Below are 23,687 nucleotides of genomic sequence, written 5' to 3'. Positions count from 1 at the left end.
AAACAAATGCATTCAGTCTAGTTTGCAAAACATCAGAACTACAAAAACAGAATATGTGGTTCAAAGGCCCTGTCAAAATCAATAGTCATACCTTGCTCTTTTTTTTTTTTAATTACATGAAATGAGTCTCCTTCCTTGGAAGTCTTCAAGACCTGCCTGGACATGTTCCTATGTGACCTGATCTAGGTGAATTTGCTTCTGCAGGGGAGTTGGAATAGATGATCTCTAAAGGTCCCTTCCAATCCCTACCACTCTATGATTTTTTTTCAGTAAAGCTTCAGAAAACAAAACATTGCTACCTTATGGTCAGGATAAATGAAGGATGTGGTGCTTGACTATTTATTACACTGGGACTGCAGTGACAAAGCTTCTTCTTCCCACAGCCCTACACCACACGAAAAATCTGATTACTAATCAAAAAATTCCTGACTAGCAAAGGATGTAGGCCATATTGATTACCTTATACAGAGAGAAAGTAGCCAAAATACTTCTGTAAGTAAATGTGGAACCAATTTTATCTATTCTATAGATTAAAATGTAGAAAAAATAAATAATTCTATATGAACAATTTCTAGTCTGTGCTTGCTCTCTAGCAATAAGCACAGCAAAACATGAGGGTAACAGCCTTGTGTTTTTCCCAAACATGATAGAACCCAGGAATATTGTGTTGCTGAGTATTAGTCAACATTGATTTTCAAAACAAAGAAGTAAGCTGCCAGCTCTTAAAATCACTTCCATGCTTCAGAAAGGAAAAAAAAAAAAAGCTCTGCAAGAGTCTACTTTTCTTGTGCTGTAGGTTAAATAAATAAATTAGTAGTGGACATTCGGTAGTGAACTATCATAATAAGAAGTGAAATGTGAAGTACTATGAAAGCAAAAGTCCTCCTGCCCAAACACAAAGTTTTCATTGAATATTCAGTGACAGCAGCTGTGCACTTCACCTAACTGCTTTAGGCTATTTAGGAGAACACCAGCTGCCAAAAGCTGCATTAGACATTGCCTGTGCGCTAGCAAAAGTATCCACCTATGCACTTCCTACACAATCAACCACACAGATGCCCAGTCAAGACTTTTAATCATTTTATCATTACTGGGCACGTTTGCCATAGATTACTGCACTATCTAAGCTCCATAAGCTTTTCCATTCAATGTGTCAGGCATCCACCTTCTCTATGAGAGGATCCTTCTCTTAGTAAGACTTTGTCCTGATATTTTGCTGTTGATGACAGACTCATAGAAAAAAAGAATATTTAGAATCGTAGCAGTTAAGAAGCAATTTTGTCATCTTGATGTTGACCCAATATGTTACCAGCACATTTTTAACAAAGAAATACACTTTGTAAAGGTCGTATGCTCAAATACATTTCAGATTGAAAATGTGGCCCCTTTACAGTGAATAAAGTCAATCATAGTTTTGCTATTGGTCTTTATTCAGCCAAATTTCTCAATTAGAGAGCCAGCTGAAAGATTACTGGAATCGACAACAATATGATTTTTCTGCCTTTAAATGTCAGCACTGTCTGCTGCAGTCACTTCAGTTAGTACTAATAAGGTGCATCCTTGCTGTATTGAAGGGAAGCTCCTTTTTTAAGGCCCATGATAAATTTAGTATAGACACAAGGCCATCAGAGCTGCTCACTCCATGGCACTGCTGCATTCTGCATGTGCCTCACTCCCAGGGCCCCAGTCAGCACTTAATCACATAATCAACAATTTTTGCACTTGATGTCCTGTAAGGCTAAGCATGTAGAGTTGTTCAAATCCTGTCTCATAACACAAATGTTCCAATCCTTAAATAATCCTTTTTCCCCTCCTCCTATCTTCCAGGATCAAAATAGCCTGTTTGGGGTTGTTTTCTTTAAGTCTCCAAGTCGCGCATGGGACACAACATTCCGGTTGTAGTCTTAGTAGGGCTTTACAGCAAGGAATATTATCTCGATTTATACCTAATCCTTCTGGTTACACATCATGGGACCCTGTTACCTTTTGCTCCTACCACACACCAAGCTTTTATCTTCAAAGTAAGTAAATATTGTTATGTATACTCTACTCAGCTCCACAAATACATTCACTGTCTTCAAAACACTACTTTTAACTTAACAGCATCAAATATTGGGCTCTTCATATTCCCCTTTTCCACTTTATCCACAACCTTGCTGACTACCTACCCTCAACAAGCTGCTTCTCATTGCCTATTTTGAGTCAACAAACCTCGGTTTGTGATCCTGAAAAGGATCCCTTCTAATCTTCTATCCCTTCTAACCTTTCTTAAGCATGTTTCTATTTATGTGACCCCTTATATTCTGCCAGTTTGTCAACTATTAATCAAGCTCACACAAGCTGTTATCTTGCCAAAAATTGTTGTACCCAAGGAAGTTTTGTTTTCACAGATTTCTTTTTATTAGTTAACTGGTTTAATAAAAATCACTAAAAGAAGTTATTGACTGTGTCCAGAAAGGCTATCAAAGGAAGCTACACCAGCTTAGCTAATTCACATGCTTGCCAATTAATCTTGGTATAAACTGGATTTTAACTTTTCAAATTGCTGTTACCATTTCTAAATTGAGAAAACTGTTGTCTTCTAGCAACTTTACTACACATTTGAAAAGCATTTTTTCCTAATGTAAAGTCATTATCAAAATACAGATTTTTCTTGACACTAGCTTCTTCACTTTGTCAATATCTCACATTGTAAATTTTTTAACAAAAATGTTGATTTAACATCAAAATACTCTGAAATAGTAATTTAAGTTCCAAAAATGCTTAGGTTTTATATAGCAAGATGAATAATACATCCTGTGAAATCTCAAAACACTATATAATGGGTTAATCTCTCTTGAGGACAAGAATGAATTAGTATGTATTTTACAAAGTACTTGTTTTAATTTAAAGATGGCATTTTTCCAGTTTATGTTTATTACCACATTACCAAATAGCCTACTATCTCTCTATTTCCATTTCCATATTACATTTTATTGAATTATTCCTTAAAGGAATTATACTGTCAATGTCCTAATGCTATTTCCCACCGATTTCTATAGTTCAGTCTGAAGTTATACATATTATGTAGAGAAAGTGAACACAGATTACAGAAGATATAAAGTCAAAGGTTTAAAACTAAATAGCTATTGTTTAACTATACATCAAACTAACAACAGTCTAACAACCAATTTGTATTTATTCAAAACGACAAACCTGTTTGTGCTTACTAAACTAGAAGACTGCAAAAGTAGAAATTAATAGCCTCATTACTTTTCATGGGTTTATTAGGATATTCTTTTTGCAGATTAAAAGTTGACTAAACATCTCAAAATTTAACTTACAAATTCAAAAAATAAAGCTAATAATGATGCAGCATAGTATATTATTAGCTCAAAGTCCTTATTGAGTCTTATGTGAAAAACAATATTTTAATGCTAGAAATTAGGATAAAAGCTTGATGTTAAATATCACCTGAAAAGTGGAAAAACACCACTAATAAAATTTTATGCAACCTAACAGGTGTATCAAGAATCAGGAATGAGCATAGTTTGATTTAGGTTTGCATAAAAAAACAAAAACAACTTGCCAGAAAGTAGTCAGATGTTAAAACTTATTTGGCAATTTCCAGTAGTCACTGAAAGCTTATAGAACATTGAACAGAAATATGAATCTCCACTTTAGTAAAAATAATCTGTAGTGTGTTTTCTATTCATTTCAGAGTAGCATTGATGGATGGCATGCAAGGTTCGGTCCCAATCCTGTTCTGCACGGAATATGTATCTATTGGACATAATCCAAATAGATTCTCTTCCTAGAGCTTGATTTTACTCAAAGCAGTTTCAAAGAAAAGAGCATTTTCTCTCAGATTGCCTGACCTAGATGTTCCCTAAAGGAATTTTTCTTCTTTTTCTTTTTTCGTCAAGAGATAGGAAAGCAACCTCTGAGTTTGCTTTGACTCTATGATTAGTTACATGTCACTCTGCTCAATAGTAATTACCATTTATCAGCATGCACGGTTTAAATGCTGACAACAATATCTCAGTAAAGGAGTCCATATCTGCCACTAAAGCATTTGAGTCTGCCACACCTTCAGAAACTGTCACTTAACATTAAGGTAGAACTACTGTCATTCCCAAAATGATAACCAGCCTTAAGTGTCATGGCAAAACACCCATACAAGGGTGGCAACGTTTGTACAACTCTGAGGCTGTTCTTAGGTGATTTTTCATATAAAAGCTTCCTGCTGCTAGTACTTCCAATTGAGCATTTCTCAGTTTTGAAATACAGATGAACAGCGGTCAATTGAATAGGTCTTCAGGCAATTCCTATTATGTGGAACATACTGTCATGTTGGAAAGCACAAAAACATGATGATTTGGAGTCAGGAGTGAGGCATTGATCCCAGAAAAATCTACCTATAGATATTTCAGTATGTGACAAAACTTCAAAACATGAAATAGAATAAAAGCAGAACCAGAAACATACTTGTGTTTTGTTTATACTGACATACAAACCACATGATGGCAATCTCATAAACTGCTATTTCTGTTTCTACCCTGGCCATTAATTTCCCATACAAAGAAAGTTATAAGACTATTCCTGAGATGTTTTGTTCTTTTTTCTCTCTTTAATACTTCTTCAGTAATGATCTCCACATAATACCCAAAAATCACTAGATTAAATTGCTACGTAGGACTCACAGGCTCCTATTCTGTCTTAAGTTCTTCCACACTTCAGTGCCCTACTTTAACAAGAGTAACTTCAGTTTCTGAATATCTTCATGCACTTCCTTTATCCTTGCACTTACTTAACTGTGAAGAAAACTAGCAGGGATATTTGCCTGCAGTGGAGCAATGTGTACTCAGTGGGTGAAACGGGGTTTTGTTGAGGTACTCCTCGGTTCATGCAAGTTCAGAGAGCTGCTGAATCCCAACAAGAGCTTACTGGACTGGGAGTCCATTCAAACTACCACTGATTCCTTACATGGACTGGTTTCCCATATCTTTGTTGAGAACACTAATACATCTATAAAGTTGCTGAGTATTAGAGCACAGATTAAAAGCTACATAAAAGAATATAAGATACTCCTAATACTGTTGGTACACTTTGTTAAACCTACAACTGTTATTGCAACACAGATATTTCACATTTTAACAGCAGTTAAGATACTAGTAGGTCAAAATACATCTCTAATTTCAACACAGTTCCTGCTTAGTGCTGTATATTCAAGTTGTATTGCATGTAATAAAAAAATAGTTTTTAAAAAATCCAAAATTTCCATTCAGTTTTAATAATGCTTGTGTCTTTGGCAGAAGTTGAAGCCTTTTTGAAGCCTTTGGAATATAACTCACATAGAAGACTTTCTTTTAAAAGCTTGTTATCTCATATGGAAACATTGATCCCTCTATTAAAAGAAGCACGAAAACTGATGCTCAAGGTTTGAGTCAAATGACAACTGTCAAGAGAGTTTCTTATACTGTGGACAAATCTATAAATAGTTGCAGGCAAAAGAGATTAATTTCTGGTGGATTTGGCATATCAGTAAATGCACTTTTGTCTCCACAACACTTTCAACTAAACAATCAGGCTTCTGAGCAACTATCATCCAAAATTATTAGCATTTCCATAAAAAGAAGTAGCATGATGCATAGTGTTTAGGGGAAATGACATGAAATCTAAAAATCACCCACTGGTACAGGTAGAAGACTCTGATGCTCCAAATAGTATTAGAAATGAAAAACAATGCACTCTGAACTATCCCAAGGTAATAGAGGACAAAATTCTCACTATTGCACTGAACATCTTAATTCAGATCCATCAAATTTTATGAGATTAATTTGCAAAACTACCTTAGAACTGAGCACCTTGCAACAGCCAGAGCTGTGAGAGTTTCCCAAGTTTTCCCTTCCCTCAAACACTAGACATTCCAAAATGATCTTAAATATATTCAAAACTAGATAACTTCAGCTATCATGTTTAGTATCTTCGAGCAAACAAGCAGAGTATCAGAACACTTTCTTCCAAAAAACCATATTAATTAATCATGAAAGTGAAGAGGGAGCAGCACTGATTAGGATCCAAATAGAGAAAGTAGCTATCCTCCAATGTACCTCCAAGGTTTTCTTTGGTAAGCATTTTGAACTTACAAGAAACTTCAGTTTTACAATCCTAGATCATTTGGGGAGAAAGTTTTTTATTTATATGAAGTTCTACAGTCTCTATGGGATATCTTAGAGCAGCTGAGCTGACAGAACTTATTTTCACTCGCATGATTTGAACTGAAATGTAGGTCCCAGCTTACACCAAAGTTTCAAGCAAGCTCTCTAGATTTTGAAACAGCCTCAGAGATGTTGTAATTCACTGAGCTTTTTTAACATATTAGAAAAAATTAACATTTCCCTAGGTTGTTTATTATTTTTCACAAATGCCTTCAAAGACTTCAATTTACATTTTCACATCATTAAAAATTCTATATAATAACCAGAACTGATTTTTATTACTGTGGATTCCAACATCACAGTTTTGAAATTTTAAAAGCCTCAAAAAAGTTACTTGTCCTTGAAAAGAAAAACAAAATTGTCTGTCTTAAGGTGTACCAAGATACACCACCATTTGCCCTCAACATCTGCTTTTTGTTATTCCCTGAAGAAACTCCTATACACTGAGACTACAGTAGCACAACTTTGCTTTCATTTTTCTCAAAATGTTCTAAGTGGAAATAAGCAGTCATTTCTTTATTATTCCTTGGATAGCACAATGCATATACAGTAGATATTTATACACAACCAGGGAAGCGAAATAATCTGTAGTACTACTACATACTGTCTCCAACTATCTCATTCCTTCTGATAAGTAAAGCTTTTTGATCCTTTTCCACTCAGTCTCACCACCCTCCTTTCAAGCAGCAGCACATGCTGCTGTAAGTGCTCATGCACAGACCTCACTCAACGTCTCTTGATGATTTCATCCACTGGCCAAATTGACCAGAAACACTATTTAACTAAAAAAAACACACTTCATTAAACTTTTAGTTTACACAAACTGGACACTTGCTTGCATGGCATAACATCTGCAGACCAATATTTACCATCTAGGCACGCCATTTAAATCAAGTACTTTTCATTGTAACTTCAGTATCTGACTAAAATAATGCAAAGATTTTTTTTCTCAAAGACTTGTGCAATGTTTCCTTCTTTTAGGTCCTAGGCATACTGAAATAGTTACTGTCCCAGAGTAAAAAGAAAATATTTCTAAAAATAATCTAGATAAAACCAAAACAAAAAAAAAAAAGCATGATTATTTTATATGTTCAAACTGCTTTTTTGTCTATTTGCCTTCCCTCCTCATTTTTTCCTGCAGGTGAACTGTTCAGTAATTTCACTTCTTGTTGGTTTTGAGAGAAAGAAAAGGCAAGAAGCTTGTCCACATATATATGAAAGATGCATGCTTCTGATTCAGTGCGAAGTTTCATTCTCAGCATTAGTTTTCTGTGATATACAGCCTTCTCTGAGCTCATCTGTGTATCTGAAGTAACACCAAGACACAAGTGACTAAACTTTGAAGTCAACTGACACCAGCTGAGGCTAATAAGAATTGCTTGCAGCCATCTCAAGGCTGACACTATCCTAAGGACCTATTGCCAAAGTCAAATGCTTCTGCTCCACAAAGCCTCTGGTAACTCTTTAGTCCCTACATGCACCAAATTTCTAGAAGCCAGAAGTTAATAATTCTTAAGGGCAAGAGATACTTTAACATTTATATGTCAGTTTAATGACTGCATTATGAATCAAAGATCTTCAGTAAGAAAAAAATAAAGTAGGTTACCTGGGGTTAAAAGAATGACAGACATAGTGATGAGTGAACAAACAACTAGAATCACCAGCAGCGCAATAGCAATTCCCTTCCAGTTCCTCTGCGGAGGGCTGTTACTTCCAAGTTCCTACAGGAAGGGAAAAAAATAAAATAAAAGGAAAAGACCATGTTTCATTATCATATATTTCTAGAATTATTAGCGATAGGAAAATTGCTCTGTGCATATGCAGTATGGGAGGTGATCATGATCCCTCCCTTCTCAGTAGTACACAGGGTCAGCCAAGGTGTGCAAGTCAGATGCTTTTTTAATAGATACATCTTATAAAATTACATATATATATATATTTAAAATAGTAAGAGGCAGTCAAATGAGCTTACACAAGCTGTCCAAAATACAACTGGTGTTAAAATGTGCTGAACATAAACTTCAGGACAATATCAACTAGCAGTTTATAAGATAATTAAAGAAATGAAATGTGGCAATTTAGTGTAATTCCACCTAACGTGGTATGCACCATAAAGGTTTAAATACACATCCTTTTTAATGTACACTATTAAACTTATTTGTGATAGAAAACATTTACAAAACTGCCTGAGGCCCCAAGTATTCCATCTGAAGCTACACAGCTCTTCTTAACTATACAGTAGTTCAACTGTAAACTGCTCCCCTATTACTCATAAAAAAACAACTGTAGCTTTTAACAAATGTTAAATGAATATTTCTGTAACTACCAATACACTTAAACCCAAATCCTCTGTGATTACATGTTAAACTCCTATGATCTCCAGCCAGCCCCCATTCAGGCTTGCCAGTGGCAATGCATTGCCTGTGTTCATGGTAGTTTGTGACAAAAAACAACACATATACATCTAACAAGAGAATTACAAAAACTGTACAATTGTTTCATATTTTCTCTACCTTTCTCTCATAGAAAACAATATATTTTTTCTATCTATGGATGGCAAGTATAAATGTTTCTCTGACACAATTACCCATGCTATTACTATCTTAAACTGCTGCAATAAGGCCCTTTGTGAAGAGAAACCTATGAGGGACTTCTCAGAAGACCCTGCTTCAGCCTATTTACAAAGTTGAGTTGTTTTACACACATACTTCAAAACCTACAAAAGCTTCTAGACAATGTACAAAATCTACAGAAGCTATAAGTAAATACCAGGTGGGGATGGAAATTGACGATGTTCTTGTGCTTTCTTGGCTGATGTACACCATCATATATCACCCAGAACAGCATCTCTAGCAGTATAATTTTTTTAAACTCTTTATCTGATTATTTCTACCAGTGAAAGACAGTTTCTCTTTCCAGGAAACATGTGGGAATTCCCTTAGACAGTCTCTAAGCAATCCCACAGGGGAAGTCTCTCAGCAGCCCTAGTAAGGAGCCTCCTGCCATCCATCCCAACATGGCTGCTACCTGCCAGGCCACATCTCCCTGTGTGGCCTACACTCATCTAAGCTTGCTCGTTCTAAAGACTATTAGCCTCCCAAAAAGGGAAAAGTAATCAATCTACTCAAATTTAAACCCTAGGCCACAGATGGTCTTCACAGGACCAACTCCCTCACCTAACAGGTGTTAGCCTTCCCCTTCCCACAGCTGAGGCTAGCTCTGGCCTAGTGGTAAATGGCTGCTGGCTATTGATCTCAGGTTGATCTCAGTCCTTTCCCCCCACCCCGGCTGTAGGAGCAATGGTACTTTTTTGTTATCACACATATCTCATATTTGGTGTTGATACTAACTGAATGGCAGATAATGGATGATGTTCAATTATAGCATACCAAGGGAAATTATTGAGGACAGTTTCAGTATAGCATTAGTGGGCAGTCCCTCTCACTGATCTCTGTGCAGCTTTCCTAGGGACTGCCATGCAGGAGAAGTCTGATTACTATAATCAACAACCCATCTTTGATGCCCGTATGTTTTTTTACTGAAGTTCAGAACTCTTGTCTTTCATAGGCAATGAGGGAAAATGGTGTTAAGTAAGGACTCCTAGCATCTGCCCCCTTTCCCCAACCCATTGACCCTGTTTCCCAATCCCTTTCCAACCTGACTGCTCCCCTCATTTTCTTCAGCTCCTTTTTGTTTACAGAATCATAGAATGGTTTGGATTGGAAGAGATCTTAAACATCATCTCGTTCCAATGCCCTTGCTATGGGCAGGGACATCTTCTAGTAGATGGAGTTGCTCAAAGCCCTATCCAATCTGAGCTTGAACACTTCCAGGGATGGGGCATCAAGAACCTCTCTGAGCACTCTCAACTCCTTAAATACTAATTACCACGGCAACTTGCTGACCAGCCTTAAAAACGATTGGTCTTCCAAGGCCTGCATGGTGCCTTCACAAGACTCTTTGGTGACTCCTAGGAAATGAGGATTGTATGTTTCAGTACTTTCTGTCTAGAAACATCAGCCCTGGCCATGCTGATGGACAAAATTTTATGTCCTGCATGTAATCCTAGCTAACCAGATCCTTGCTACTATTTTCCCTTACATTAGAATTATTTTGATGTTAATAGCACAGTCTAGAAATTATAAACATTCTAAATATAACAGTATAAGCTTAATTTATCTGATTTAAGCTTACATTTAAGCTGTATTTAAGCTCACACAAGCAAATGAAGGTAAGAAAACAGTAATTACCCTCAGAGAATCATGAAACTCTATTCCAGAGGACTGACTTAAAATGACAGAAGCTGGACGATTTGATGAATATACCAAAGCCTCTAAAAAAAATATGTAACAAGTCCTCATTATTCAGAAGGTTCTTCTCTGTAGACAAGAATATTGCTCCATTTCTAAAAATAAAGTTCCATTTCAAACACTTCCGCAAATTTTTGCAAGGCGAATATCAAACAGATGAATCTAGTATTAAGCATACAAAGCTCAATGGTACTAACAGTGAGGAAAAAAAGGGGGCTTTCAGCTACCTGAAAATCTTGGAGAAAGGCATAAAAAGAACTTATCTCTGACTAAGAATACTCAGCTTTAATATTTTGATAAAATTTATGAGTTGTTCCAAATTCTAAGATTAGAAATTATTAAAAGGTTGTGATGAGGTTTTGATATTGAGTGACAACATTTTGGTAAGACTTTTGTGATGTTAATGCACACTAACAAAAAAAGATTTCATGAAACAGTAGAAAAAATACTATAAGGTGAATTCATAGTACATCCAGTATCAAGGACATCTCCAATCAATGTTCTTGATGTTAACCAATGCAACTCTTGGACTATAACCTACAAAGTTTTATAATAGAGTAAGCTGCTGTTCTTCAACAATAAAATATTTTTAGCCTTGCACTGCTTTTCAATATGGTCATAAGCAAAAGGCAGTTAAATAGATTTTTAGACTGTGTATCATCGGTGAGACAGAAGCTGTCATTTTTGAGTATGACAAGAAGATAGAGGCATTCAAAAGGAAACATCATAGAGAGCCATACAATGAGAAGCTTTTGACATCATATAGTTTCCCCATAACTAACTGCTAACTGGCACATAACAATGAACACGCAGATAGAGATTTAAGGATCTAATCTTCTAAATAGGCTCTTCTATTCGTGTGGTTTGAAAAAAATATAAACTTTTGAACATGGTGTTTTATATATAATACTATCTGTAATGTTATTATAGATTTTACAATCTAACTCTAATGAATCAGAAAATGGCTGCTCAAAACATAATACAATTGCAGGTTTTCTCATTATTTGAAGTACCTTTTCCACAAACTTTAATTGCACTGTTGCCAAAAACCATCCTTAAATAATATATATTTCTGAATGTAATTTGTGATTGAGCAAAACCTTACCATAACACAGCTACAAAGAGAAAAATGTATTATACTGAATACACAAAAAACTGTACACCAATGTTACAGAACCTAATAGTTTTCACTCGTTCCTGCCAAATGCTAAAGACTGCATTTTTCCACAAGCTTTCAATCACTACTGTCAGCACACTCAAAATAGGCAACTGAAGGGAGGTTCTAGCCTTAGAGCTAACTTTCTGCTCTGTGATTGTCTCCATTTAACCTCTGTTGACAAGACCCCTAAAAGAAAAGATGTAACTTTTCTGTCAGTCTCGTTTTACAAAAACAAGCATTATATGGCATTACAGAGGCTGCAAATGGTATAATTAAGTGATTACACAAAAATACTGCAACAATAACCAAAGGAAAGGCTAAAACAGAAATCTGCAGAGATGATGTGAGAAGGATGACAGGTTGAGGCTGTCACAGGAGACCATGAGTCATTTCAACCCTTCAGTACCCCTCTGTTCTAAATCCCACTTGCAACTGTAAAACAAGATGTTTCAGAGGGAAATGTTGAAACACTACATCCAGCAAATACACAAATCAAATATAAATCAAATATGCTTAAGCATTCTTCTCTCTCCTTTCTAGGTTCATTTCTAAATATATAGTCCCTCTCCAAACACAATTTACTGACTGATGATGAACTGATTCACTACAAGCACGAAATTCTTTCAAGTACTAGCAGGACATGGTTTTGAATATCACCATCTATGGCATATACCCACATCCAGCAGTTCTGAGGAGGTTTTCTCTATTTTTGAATGAAATACAGTCTGACATAGAATTGCTTTGGTTGGAAGAGACCTTTAAGATCATCAAGCCCAGAAATGGATGTTTCATCTTGAAAATAAAAAAAACTACAAAATTATCTTCATTATGGCTGGGTTACATCTGAGTATAATAAGAAGATATAACCCAAGTTCCTGTTAGAACAGAAATAATAAGATGAAACTAATTTCCATTAAATTTATTTCATATAGAAATATTTTTTATCCCTTGACATGTAAATGCAAGCACTTATAATTTAGGAGTGTTGTTTCCTTCTAAGTAGTATTGGGGATATTGATTCAGGAAAAATAAGCACTTAAAATTGATACAGTACTTAAAAAAAAAGCAAACAAAAAAACCCCTTAAACAAAACTAAAATATTTCCCTTTTTTTACCTGAATAAACTTACAATTTTTCTTGTAAGTAGCATAACCAAAAAAAAAATCATAGCTTCCTTCCTAAAGCTTATTGAGTTGCACAGTTTTATTGTTAATCAATGAGGATAAAAAGCCTTTAAGACATAATTTTTCTGGCAAGCCTGTACAACTAAGGAGACAACAAAAGGCCATAAAATATTGCTGTAACATGCTGCATTAATAAGTCGGGTTTTGGAATTATCTTAATAGCATTTTCCTGATTTCTTGGAAAACTCTTTATGTAAACCACAATACAATTTCTACCATGGAAGAAATGACAGAACCAGTAGGAGACTACCTAGTACAAGCAGGCCCACTGAAGGGTATTGGCTAATGCCTGGGGACTAAAAATTGCCTCTGACAGGCTTTTCCAGATGAAACAGGTTAGTTAAAATGCAGCACCCCATTTGGGAGAAGAAATGAAAAACAGACTTTGAGAGACAAGCTAACCCTGAGAGCTGGTGTTTAACTAAGCTGCTTTTTCTCATAGAACTACCTGTCCATGCTGCTGATCAATGGCATGATGAGCTCAGTATAGAAAAGATGCATTTATCTATAAATTTTAAGAACAATAATTCCACCAGTTATAACTATTTCCGCTGTGTACAGCTCAAAGTACAAGTGGTGATTCTGCCAGTATTTCTGCAGTCTGGAGCAAACTTCTCCAGGATGATGTGCTCAGTCGTAGAATTCCGAGATGCATGTTAGTGTTTATTCCTAGACTGTGGAATAAAACAGAAAACTGATCATCACCGAGCTCCAACAGTGTCTGGTAGTTGTCTGGTTTTGTGTTAAGGAACTAAGGGTAGATGGATCTTAGAGAAGCCATGGGCTTCTGCCAGCAAAATTTCATCTGAAGCTCTGAATGATTTGTCTTCTTTCATCTTCTTCTCAGATTTTTCTTTTAACTGTTCTTGTATTGTCACCAGGACAAACCCTACCTCCAAGAGAAAAGCTCCAAGAAGAATCACAACCATACCTTATTCTGGCAAGAGTTTCAGGGACAAAGTGCATTAAAGTAGGAAAAACAAATGTAATTTCCTTTGCAGTGGGAATGAGAATGAGTCTCACTCTGTAGCTTAGATGTAATCAAGACAATATCACTTAATGACTCCTCCAGCACCTACTTCGTTATACTCTACCATTTGCATTCTTCAAACATGAAGAAAAGGTGATAAACATAAAAAGACAATCAGTTTCATGTTGTATCTCAGGTATTTTAAAGGACAGACCCAGGATATTTATTAAAAGACTGCAGTCTATCGAGAATTCTTTATATAGCTGGTCCTGCAACTAATATTAAATACTACCTGCCTTGATTTTGCAGTGTACTATTTGCAGGAAAATTACCAGAGCAAGCATTTAGAATTCACAATGAAATGATGGGGTGCATTCCTTCCCAGCTGTTTTTGACTAATCTCATGGCCTAGATACCAAGAGAGACTAAAAGACAGATCAACAAAGTGGCACAGGACAGTTATAATCCATTTGCGTAAGTACCTATCATTTTCATCCCTCATGCTCTCTTTACAATTTGCTGTGTTATAAGATCCTATTGCTCCAGTTCTTGTCTGAATGATTATGGGCATACAATTACTTTCCCCGGTCAATATCTTTATTCATCAAAACGCTGGCACTTCTTTCCAGAGTCATTGTAAAATGCCACTTTCACGGGAATACATGACTCGCCATCAGCTCTGTGGATAACGGGCATTTTAAAAACAGAGCAGCTTGTTAGCAATTACCCTGCTTAGAACAGGTGCGAGATTTGGATATGGGAACAATCTGTCTTCATATTTTTATTTCTCTGGCCTGTACTGGTAGCAGAAACCCCTCCTTTAGCAGATTCAAACTGGAAAAGAAAGACAAAAACAGACCAATCCAAAACAAATAAACCAAATCAAAACCCACCCTCCTCTCAGTAAAAAAAGGCAAAACGAAAGAATAAATGTGCACATATAAATCATTCTGAGTAGTGTTAACCACCCACACTGTTTATGTATTTTCTTAACCTTGCAAAACATTTTGTGCTTTCTTTCAGCCTTGATCACTTTGTTCTAAGCAGAGAGATTTTTTTCCCCTGGATGTGCAAGTGCCCATTCACAAACTGACTTTTGGTAATTTTTGGTACTTTGGCACAGATTTATCAATGCCCTTCCTTCCAGCTACCCACAAAAAAAATATTAAAAACATTTATGGAATCTATTCAATGTTTTATGGCGAGCATTACAAATGCATTTCACATTTTCCAACTCATTTTGCAGTGTACCTTGTAACATTTACTCAAACACAATGAGCTAGCTATTACGCTAAACAAACAAGTAAAAGCCTAACTTTTAAAGCATTCTACTAAAATCGCTGTTCAAGGTCTAATCACAGCAGATGAGTTCAAAATTTTAGTCATTACTTACATATGCAATGAGTGCAAAAGCAGAGAGCAAATGGGGTCAGCACAACCCATCAAATCCATGGCACATACACATGTGAAAATTTGTTCATGAACACATCAGCATTCACATTTGCAGCGTAGAAAAGCAAGGGGGAAAAAAGCAAACTACCATGAGGCACAACATTAGAAATATGTAAAATGCAGGTCATGGAAAACACTACCATAAGGACTGCTGAGTAGCTGGGCAGAGGGAGACTTGGATAAAATAACAATGGATGACAAAACTGGTTCACATTTGAAATAAAAACCAGTCACAATGTAGAGACAGGCTACAGTAGGCAAGGGAATTCCTTTGGCTTATGGGAGCTGACTGGAATGTAACACACTTCTATGAAGAGGTGTAATGCCATGTAGAGTTATTGCAGTATTAGAGGCAACTTCATTGAGACTCAGTATTTCAAAGTTGTTATCCCTTTTCATGCTGTGTTCACAATCTTTTACAGCTTGTTTCTAACAAAGTTTCAGAAGGAAAAATACTGTATTTTTTTTTTCCAGCATAGTAGAAATACTTGTAGCATTAGGGAGAATAATGATGTTCTGGCAAGATGTGAGTAAATATCTTGAGACTCAAAAATAGTTATGCACGTGAAAGCCACAGCCAGCCACCTATAAGCATTTTTGCAAGTTCCTAAGTAGAACACCTACTGAATGACTGCTTTATTAAATACAGTTATTTACAACACTCATCCAATCTTTCTGGTAGATCTCACCTCCAGACAGTTGAATATCAAGAGGAGTCACATACCCTCACTGCTATCCCTGGTGTGACTCCAGGTTATGTTCCACATGTCCTCATCAGACCAACAATCCAACATTCATACTGTGTTGTGTCTTCTCTTCCTCATACAAGTCTCATCTTCAAGCTAATGAGATTTTTGTCTGATTATGAAAAGCCACCTCTGTATCTTGAAGACGGCCTACAAGATTACATGGAAACAAAGCGAACATCTCATTTCCAGTGAGCCCATGCCTCATTAGTATCTAGAGGAAATCCACAATTCATTTGCCATAATTAAAGAAAAATCTTAATGTGTTTTACTAAAGAAAGGAATGCCAAGAATAGGGAAAACAGCAGCCAAAATCATCATTTTATTCAGGCTATTATGATGTAAAGGAAGATCTCTATATGAATGCTGGCACGGTCATTTATGGCCAAAAAGGTATTTTCACATATTTCTATTGATTCAAACTTTAATGAAATGTCAGAAGACAGTAACATATTTTTTCCATTCTTATTATGTTGCAGAAAAATCCCCTAATCAAGTAAAATAATATATTTCAAAAAAAGATATGAATAAAACAGATGAATATAGGCTATATGTCACATACCTACAAATCTTTCTAAAGATACATTGACATTGCTTCCTAGAGTTTGTCCTTTTCATTACTGAGAAGCTAAGCAATATTTTACCTAATTTAGGGATTTTTTTTAAAGTATTTTAAATGTATTTTTATTTCTCAATATATTTGTGAAGTCCCATAATAGATGACTTCTAAAACTGACAGTCGATTTTGGCATTAATGAGCAGATCTGTTTGACAACACAACATTACACTTCACTGAAGGTCAGAAAAACAGAAAAGTTTACTATACCACAGTAATGTCACTTAAGTGAAATTCAGGTTTATGCCACACACTTTTACAATTTAAATTTAATATAGTGCTCCTATATTTAGGCATATAATGAGCTCTGCACTGGGCCATACCTTTAAAGTAAGACCACTGCTGGATTAGAAACACCAAAATCACCTTTTTGAGTTTCTCATTGTTCAGATACTTGTACACATGCTTAATTTTGTGCATTTTAAGAGTCCTGGAGAATAGATTTGACAAAAGCAATTTTTTTAGATGAGTGATATTGAATCAAGAGTTTTCAAAGGCTATTTGTGAATTCACATCAATATTTCTCTACTTGTTTTCAGATTTACACAGAAGTTATTTGCAAATAAAACAAGTAATTTAAATCCAAATGAGCCGTAATATGCGTTTGTGTGCACATATATATGTACACACATAGACTTATCACTGACTCTATATATATATATATACAGATAAATATTACTCAAGGCAATATTCTCATAAATAAATGAAAATGCAAATAATCCAAGATGTGTCAGTACCAGGAAAGAGACCACTGTAATCTCTGTGTTTAGGAGGATCTAAGGTAGTACAAAGTCAGATCAGTTTCCCAAGGTCACGTGAGAATACAAAGCCAACATCTCTTTACATAAATATATGTGAACAAAACTGTAGCAAACAAAATTACGTGGTCAGTATCCCTGGGCTCTGATTAAGAATTTATCAGTTTTTTACAGTCCTGTTCATGATCTACTTATCTGCTTTGCTAGAAAACAGAATTTTATTGAAAGAGTAATACTATGATTCACCAGAAATAAACATATGGAGGAAAAGACCAGAGAGGTGATCAGGAAATGTGTAGATTGGATACTATATACTGTGTTATACAGAGATAATATACAAAATAAACCAGAGAACTCATGGTCACAATTCACTTAAAAATAATGTAAGTCCTCACAAAAGCAACGACATTTTTCACACACACAGAGCTTATAAAACAGCATTTATAGAGGACTATGCATCAAGAAATTATCTCCTTACATACAATCCACTCAATTAAAAAGTAAATGCACTACTAGGAGGAAAAAAATTCAGGAATTTCTTGGCTGTTTTACAAGACTCATTGATTTCAACAGTATGCATCAAGATAATGTAAAAATCCAGGGGTTTTTTTCCCTGCAAATTTTTCTTACCTTAATGGCCAACCCTATCAACCTAAAACACTTCAAAAGCTTGTTATCTATTATGTTTCCCAGGGAAATATGAGTCACACAGTAATACAGTAGTAATCATCTACAGAAAATGAGAATGCCTCTTGGTGGGACAGAACACTCTCCAGGTGTTAAGACAGTTTTGCCACGCTCATTTTGCATTGCTCATTTGCATCTAGCTTCAGACAAATTTAATCAAAGGAAATGGAAAAAAAAAAAACAACTCATTAATATCTTTAAAATACTGGTTTTTACTCAACTGGAGTTAAGCTAAAATAGTCTATCACTTAAGACTTTGAGATGTTCCATCAACACATTTTCCAACTAACCATGTGATTTCTCTCAGTATTGCTTCAGATCTCATTTGCTTCAGTCGAAAGATTTTGAAGTGCTGAACAGTGATCCTGCCAGGTTCACCTCTGCTGCCAGCTTTTTAAAGCATGGAGGAGGATTTTCAGACTGTCATACTGTACTGGCTCTGGCTGCAGTGGACTTACTTAACTTTCCCCATAGCAGCCCAAATGGTGCTGGTGGTGGTTTGGATTTGTGGCTAAATCAAGGCTGATAACAAACTAACATTTTGGGTACTGCTGAACTGTGCTCTCTTGCATCTACATTTAATAATTGCAGAACATATTATCTTTTATTTCCTTCCAATGAAGTCACATCACAACTGCCCTCAGAGGTGTAGCAGGAAAGCCTGAAAGACAGTCAAGATACTCCTACTGGCAAGTTTTTCCAGATGATGTTTTCATTGAAAGCCAAAGAAATTAGTAGACACGCTACAGTCTAGTCTAGCAAAGCTTGGACATTCTGAGAAATAACTCAAATGAACCTTTGATCATAGTAATAAATAATCCCTTGTGACTTTCACTCTCAGTTAAAGCTCCTATTGCTGCACTTGCTGGGGAAGTTCCAGTCCTATAAGGGACATAAGGAATTAACCACAAAAGGTGCCTGGATGTGGTATTGGTGGAGTTAATACAGATGAAGTAGGATGGAGAACAAAACCAGAGGATGATGGAGAAACAGACCACTTTGTTACTCTATATGGAGTTTCTACTTTATATATAGTTCTCTCTTCTATAGTTCTACTATATATATAGTTCTTTGTTTGACTTGGCAGCATAAGGAATACAGGAGAGCAATAAACTGTATTACTGCAACTTATAGAAGAGTGCCAAAAGCCCAAAGCCTTTGCTGGCTGGTGGTTAGGTACTATTATTTCAAGAAGCATGAAGTAGCAATAGTTATTCTTGCTAATTTACTTTTTTCTAAAAGAAGGATATATGTCTGCACAGCATAAAAACAGAAATTAATAATATACTTGTGTACAGTTATTTTGTAACCAAGGTTAGTTAAACAGGGACAGAGAATGAGGATAAAGATCTTGCTAATGTAGAGATGGCTACCTGGCCATTGGCAGAGCTGTTTGTTATACTGAATCTGATGAAAAATTCGAAAATGACTTGTCATTGAATTTTCCATTAATGCATTGAAGGTGATTTGCAGATCCAGTACTCACAACAGATACTCAGTTCAAAATCTTTCCTTGGCTCTGAACTTTGTTATAAGTGCCAAGTAATTGCTTCAGATTCACTTTAATAACTCCTACTGAGTCATCTGATGCAAGAGACAATATTTGACTCAAAGGTTTTGGGCTAGAAGACAGGCTAAAATACTGTGACATTTTTATATATACTTACAAAGATGTAGATTTTAAAAGAGATGGATTCTTGGGATACTCCCATTATTGCCCATATTAATAACTAAAGAAATATCAACCTTTATTTCCTTTTTCTAAATACTTGTCAGGAGTTGTTTACTTTTCAGTGAAACTGAATGAACATATTCAGTCTGTCCTCAAATAGAAATTAGAATCCAGACCTATATGAACAACTAAACTGAATAACTTACTTAACAAGCTACAAAAGGAAAGGTTTTCCAGACTCATGCTGTGCAAAATTAGGTTCATAGGAATATCCTGAATGTTCATAACATGCAAATCACTTTCAGGGCAAAGATAAGAAAAAAAAGTAACTAAGACAAACCACCTACAGAATATGTGTGGATTTCTTCACAGAGAAGTGCCAACGGTAACAAATGTCTTTTCAAATTTGCGGAAACACGCCAATAATTATTTTTCAGCTAATTCACAAGAACGGAATGATATCAAAAGTTAATAATATCAATAGTTAATATCTGACTTCAGCAGGAAAATTGACTTTTGCACATTTACCGTTGACTCTATACCTGTGGGGTTTCTTCCTGTTTTCTACAGCTCACGGTACCATATGAATCTTATTCCTTGGTGAATTAACTGAATAATCCTTTACATCCTTGTCTCCTTTGTGTAAATACTTTATTACATTTTTGGGGAGCAGCTATATTATAACTCATGAGGTTACAACTTGAGGCTTCCACAGGGAAAAAAAAAAATGAATAATATAAAAACTAGTCCAAAGACCCTTGGCACTGACCTCCCACACACCAAGTGACGAAGTGATCAGTTGGTTACAGTGGCCCTTGGAGAAAGTAACTCCTCAAGTCAAAGACTGGGGAGACATGCAGCCAAATCCTCACCCCTCTCTGCTGGAAACACTACATTGAAAACACAAACCAATTACTAAAGGCTGTGGGAACTGGGGCTGTTTAGTCTAGAGAAGAGAAGACTGAGGGGAGATGCCATTTATATTTACAAGTACCTAAATGGTGGATGTCAGGAGGTTGGGACATCCCTTTTTTCTATTGTATCTAGCAACAGGACAAGAGGTAATGGGATGAAGCTGAAACACAAAAAGTTCTATTTAAACATAAGAAAAAACTATTTCACTGTTCAGGTGAGGGAGCCCTGGCACAGGCTGCCCAGGGAGGGTGTGGAGGCTCCTTCCTTGGAGGTCTTCAGGACCTGCCTGGACATGTTCCTATGCAACTTGATCTAGGTGAATCTGCTTCTGTAGGGGGGTTGGACTAGACGATCTCTAAAGGTCCCTTCCAGACCCTACCATGCTATGATTCTATGATTTAATGAAAGTAGCTGTTGTGTAGCACATTGAATGGGAAAACAAAGCCCAGAGACTGAACTCCATCCTTTCTGACAGTGGTTCTGATAAAACTGACTTTGAAACGAGTTGGTCAGATGGACCAGCTAGTTCAAAACTTGAAATTTGTATTCTCTGCCCACAGTTGTATTGTTCATCACAAGCCTCACAAACAAATGCATCATATTGCTAAGTGGCAGAACACCTCAAGGCACTTTTTTGTGCATCATCTTCTCACTTAGACTTTCTTGGGGCCAATATATAAAGGGGACAATATATAGGGACTTTTTTTAAATGAAAACCAGCATCAGCAAAAAAACTCAGCTGTAAAATCAAATAAGCCAGTAATCTGTAGTCCTATTCCCTTCACTGTCTTCTACAGAAGTTTTTGAGGTAAAAAAGTGTGGTTTATCACATATCTGAAATTGAAATACACGCATTAATCTCATCAGTTCATCAAGACTACCTGTCTACAACAGAATCAGTTGCAAAACAACAAGATATTTTAATCGCATGATGTTTCAACATGATGCAGCAAAAGAAACTGAAGCAATACATCTTATGGGAAAAGCATATGAAGTTTCTAATCCAGTACAATAGCAACTGCATAACTGTACTGCTGATGTTATTTTTAATTAAAATACATCAAAGGGCTGCTTATGGAACACAGTTGGAACATAGTAAGCTGAGGCAATTCTATGAGAGTCATTTTTCTGACCTATCAAAACTGACGTTGGTGATAATTATTCCATTATTTCCCCTAGAAAATGAGTGTGTATATATATATAAATCAATTATTTAAAATTGATATGATTATAATACAATCTGAAAGCACACTACAAACAGCATTTTGCAACAAAATTGGACTAGGATATTTTGACTTGGTAATCTTTCTACCTGAGCATTTTAATACTGCACAGAGTGTTTACATTTTACAACAAGCAGGAGGCTAGATCGTTCTTTAAGAAAGAATGGAAAAATTGAATTGAAAAATGCAACATCTGAAAATACCCAAGGGAAAAGTTTTGCAAAGTACAACTGCACCAACAGTAATTGTGTATGTCCACTTCTGAAATAGGAAGTTACTAAATATACATACATTAATTCTTCTGGGTGCCTTTACCAAAGAGGAAATCAAAAATTGCAGTTTACCCAAAAGCTGCCAATATGCATCTCAGCATCTACCAAGAAATGTACCTCCTCTCCCCTTAACCTCTTCTCTCTGAATACATCTTTGTTAGTAGTCAAAGCACTGCAAGACACCACTATAAGAATATTTTGTTTTCTGTTTTCTGTGGATTCCCTGAGGTTATTAGTTGCGTAATTAGGGAGCCCTGGAAGTGAGCAATGAAAGAAACCCTTGGTGCTTTTGTCATGTAATTTATTTTAAGGCTGCAACTTCAAAGATTTAAGCATACCAAGCAAGAAAAGGGCATAAAACTGCATTAAAAAACGAGACCCATTCTTGTCTGTAATATGCCAGCCAGCCAATAATCACTGCATTAACGCAAAGGTTACAAAGGAAAGAAAAACACATGATTCAGATTACAAGTCAAGCTATTGTTAAAGGACAAAGGAGAAGAATCAAATCAATGCTTTAACTACAGCTGCTTTATCAGGAAGTGCCCACAAACAATATTCAATGGTTTCCACCATGACCACGCATTACGACTGCAAATCTTTGCCAGTCCTCCACTTGTGCTCTAAATTGAAGCAGCAATTACTTGTGCTCTGACTGCAAACGAGTTGATTTACAGGCTCCATCAGGTAATTAGGCACATGAATGGAAGAAATGATTGGTACAAATAATTGTGGCTCAAACGTAGAAGACAGCTTCTGAAAATCCTTGTCAGATAGGAACTGATAGGCATAAAAAAGGCAAGTGGAAATTCACTCAGCTCAAAGAGCACAAGCAACAGCATACAGCTCTACCTTCCCAGCAATTCCTCTCTCTGTGACTGCATTTCCAAAAGACTCATTCTTACAAGAAAACTAAATTATAAAATAAGGCCACTCTCATATCAGAGGATCTTCATGACCCACATCTATCCTGACACCTGTACCTGGCAGCTAAATTAAAGGCAGATCTCGATATTGCCAGATAGCACATAAATGTGTATTTAAAGAAACAATGATCACATTTTCAATTATATACCTGATTTTCAGTCATACATCTACTATGGGTCATTGTCTTCTGGAGATTACAACAGTAATTTTTATACCTAGTTTAGATTGATAATCACAGGACAGGTAAAACTTATGTAGTTCTGTAAATGGTAGCACATTCTATAAGACACTAAAAAATGTTTTCCTTATGGTAACTCGAATAGAAATACAGGCACCAGCAATAGTCAAAACATCAGCTATGCTCTTTTCTCACTCAGATTACTTTGCCTTCTACCAAAAGACCACTCCACAAAATTTCCCTAAACTGAAGTATTTTACCAGTTCCAATGGGTTCTAAGCCTGACTGTGTTCTAATGTACCAGGTAACTTAGACAACAAAAGGTCAAGGGAAAATAAAATTACTCTGAATTAGTATGGAACTTTTCCATTAGAGAAACATCTTGATTATCCAAACATGAAGAGCTGCCTAAAATGTG

The 23,687-nt window shown here is 36.0% G+C and overlaps 1 protein-coding gene across 1 annotated transcript in view; it reads right to left on the bottom strand.

Annotated features, from left to right (window-relative positions):
* Positions 1–23,687, bottom strand: part of DPP10 (dipeptidyl peptidase like 10) — a 440,052-nt gene that overhangs the window by 227,441 nt on the left and 188,924 nt on the right. Inside the window, exon 2 of the mRNA XM_062004641.1 lies at positions 7,807–7,921. Within this exon, the coding sequence (XP_061860625.1) occupies positions 7,807–7,831 (25 nt within the window). The 5' untranslated portion in view covers positions 7,832–7,921. The remainder of the gene's footprint in view (positions 1–7,806; positions 7,922–23,687) is intronic.

The sequence above is a fragment of the Colius striatus genome, chromosome 11 (assembly GCF_028858725.1).
Source record: "Colius striatus isolate bColStr4 chromosome 11, bColStr4.1.hap1, whole genome shotgun sequence".
Lineage (NCBI taxonomy): Eukaryota > Metazoa > Chordata > Aves > Coliiformes > Coliidae > Colius > Colius striatus.
The sequence above is the reverse complement of the archived record's forward strand: the minus strand, read 5'-3'. Positions and strand labels throughout refer to the sequence as shown.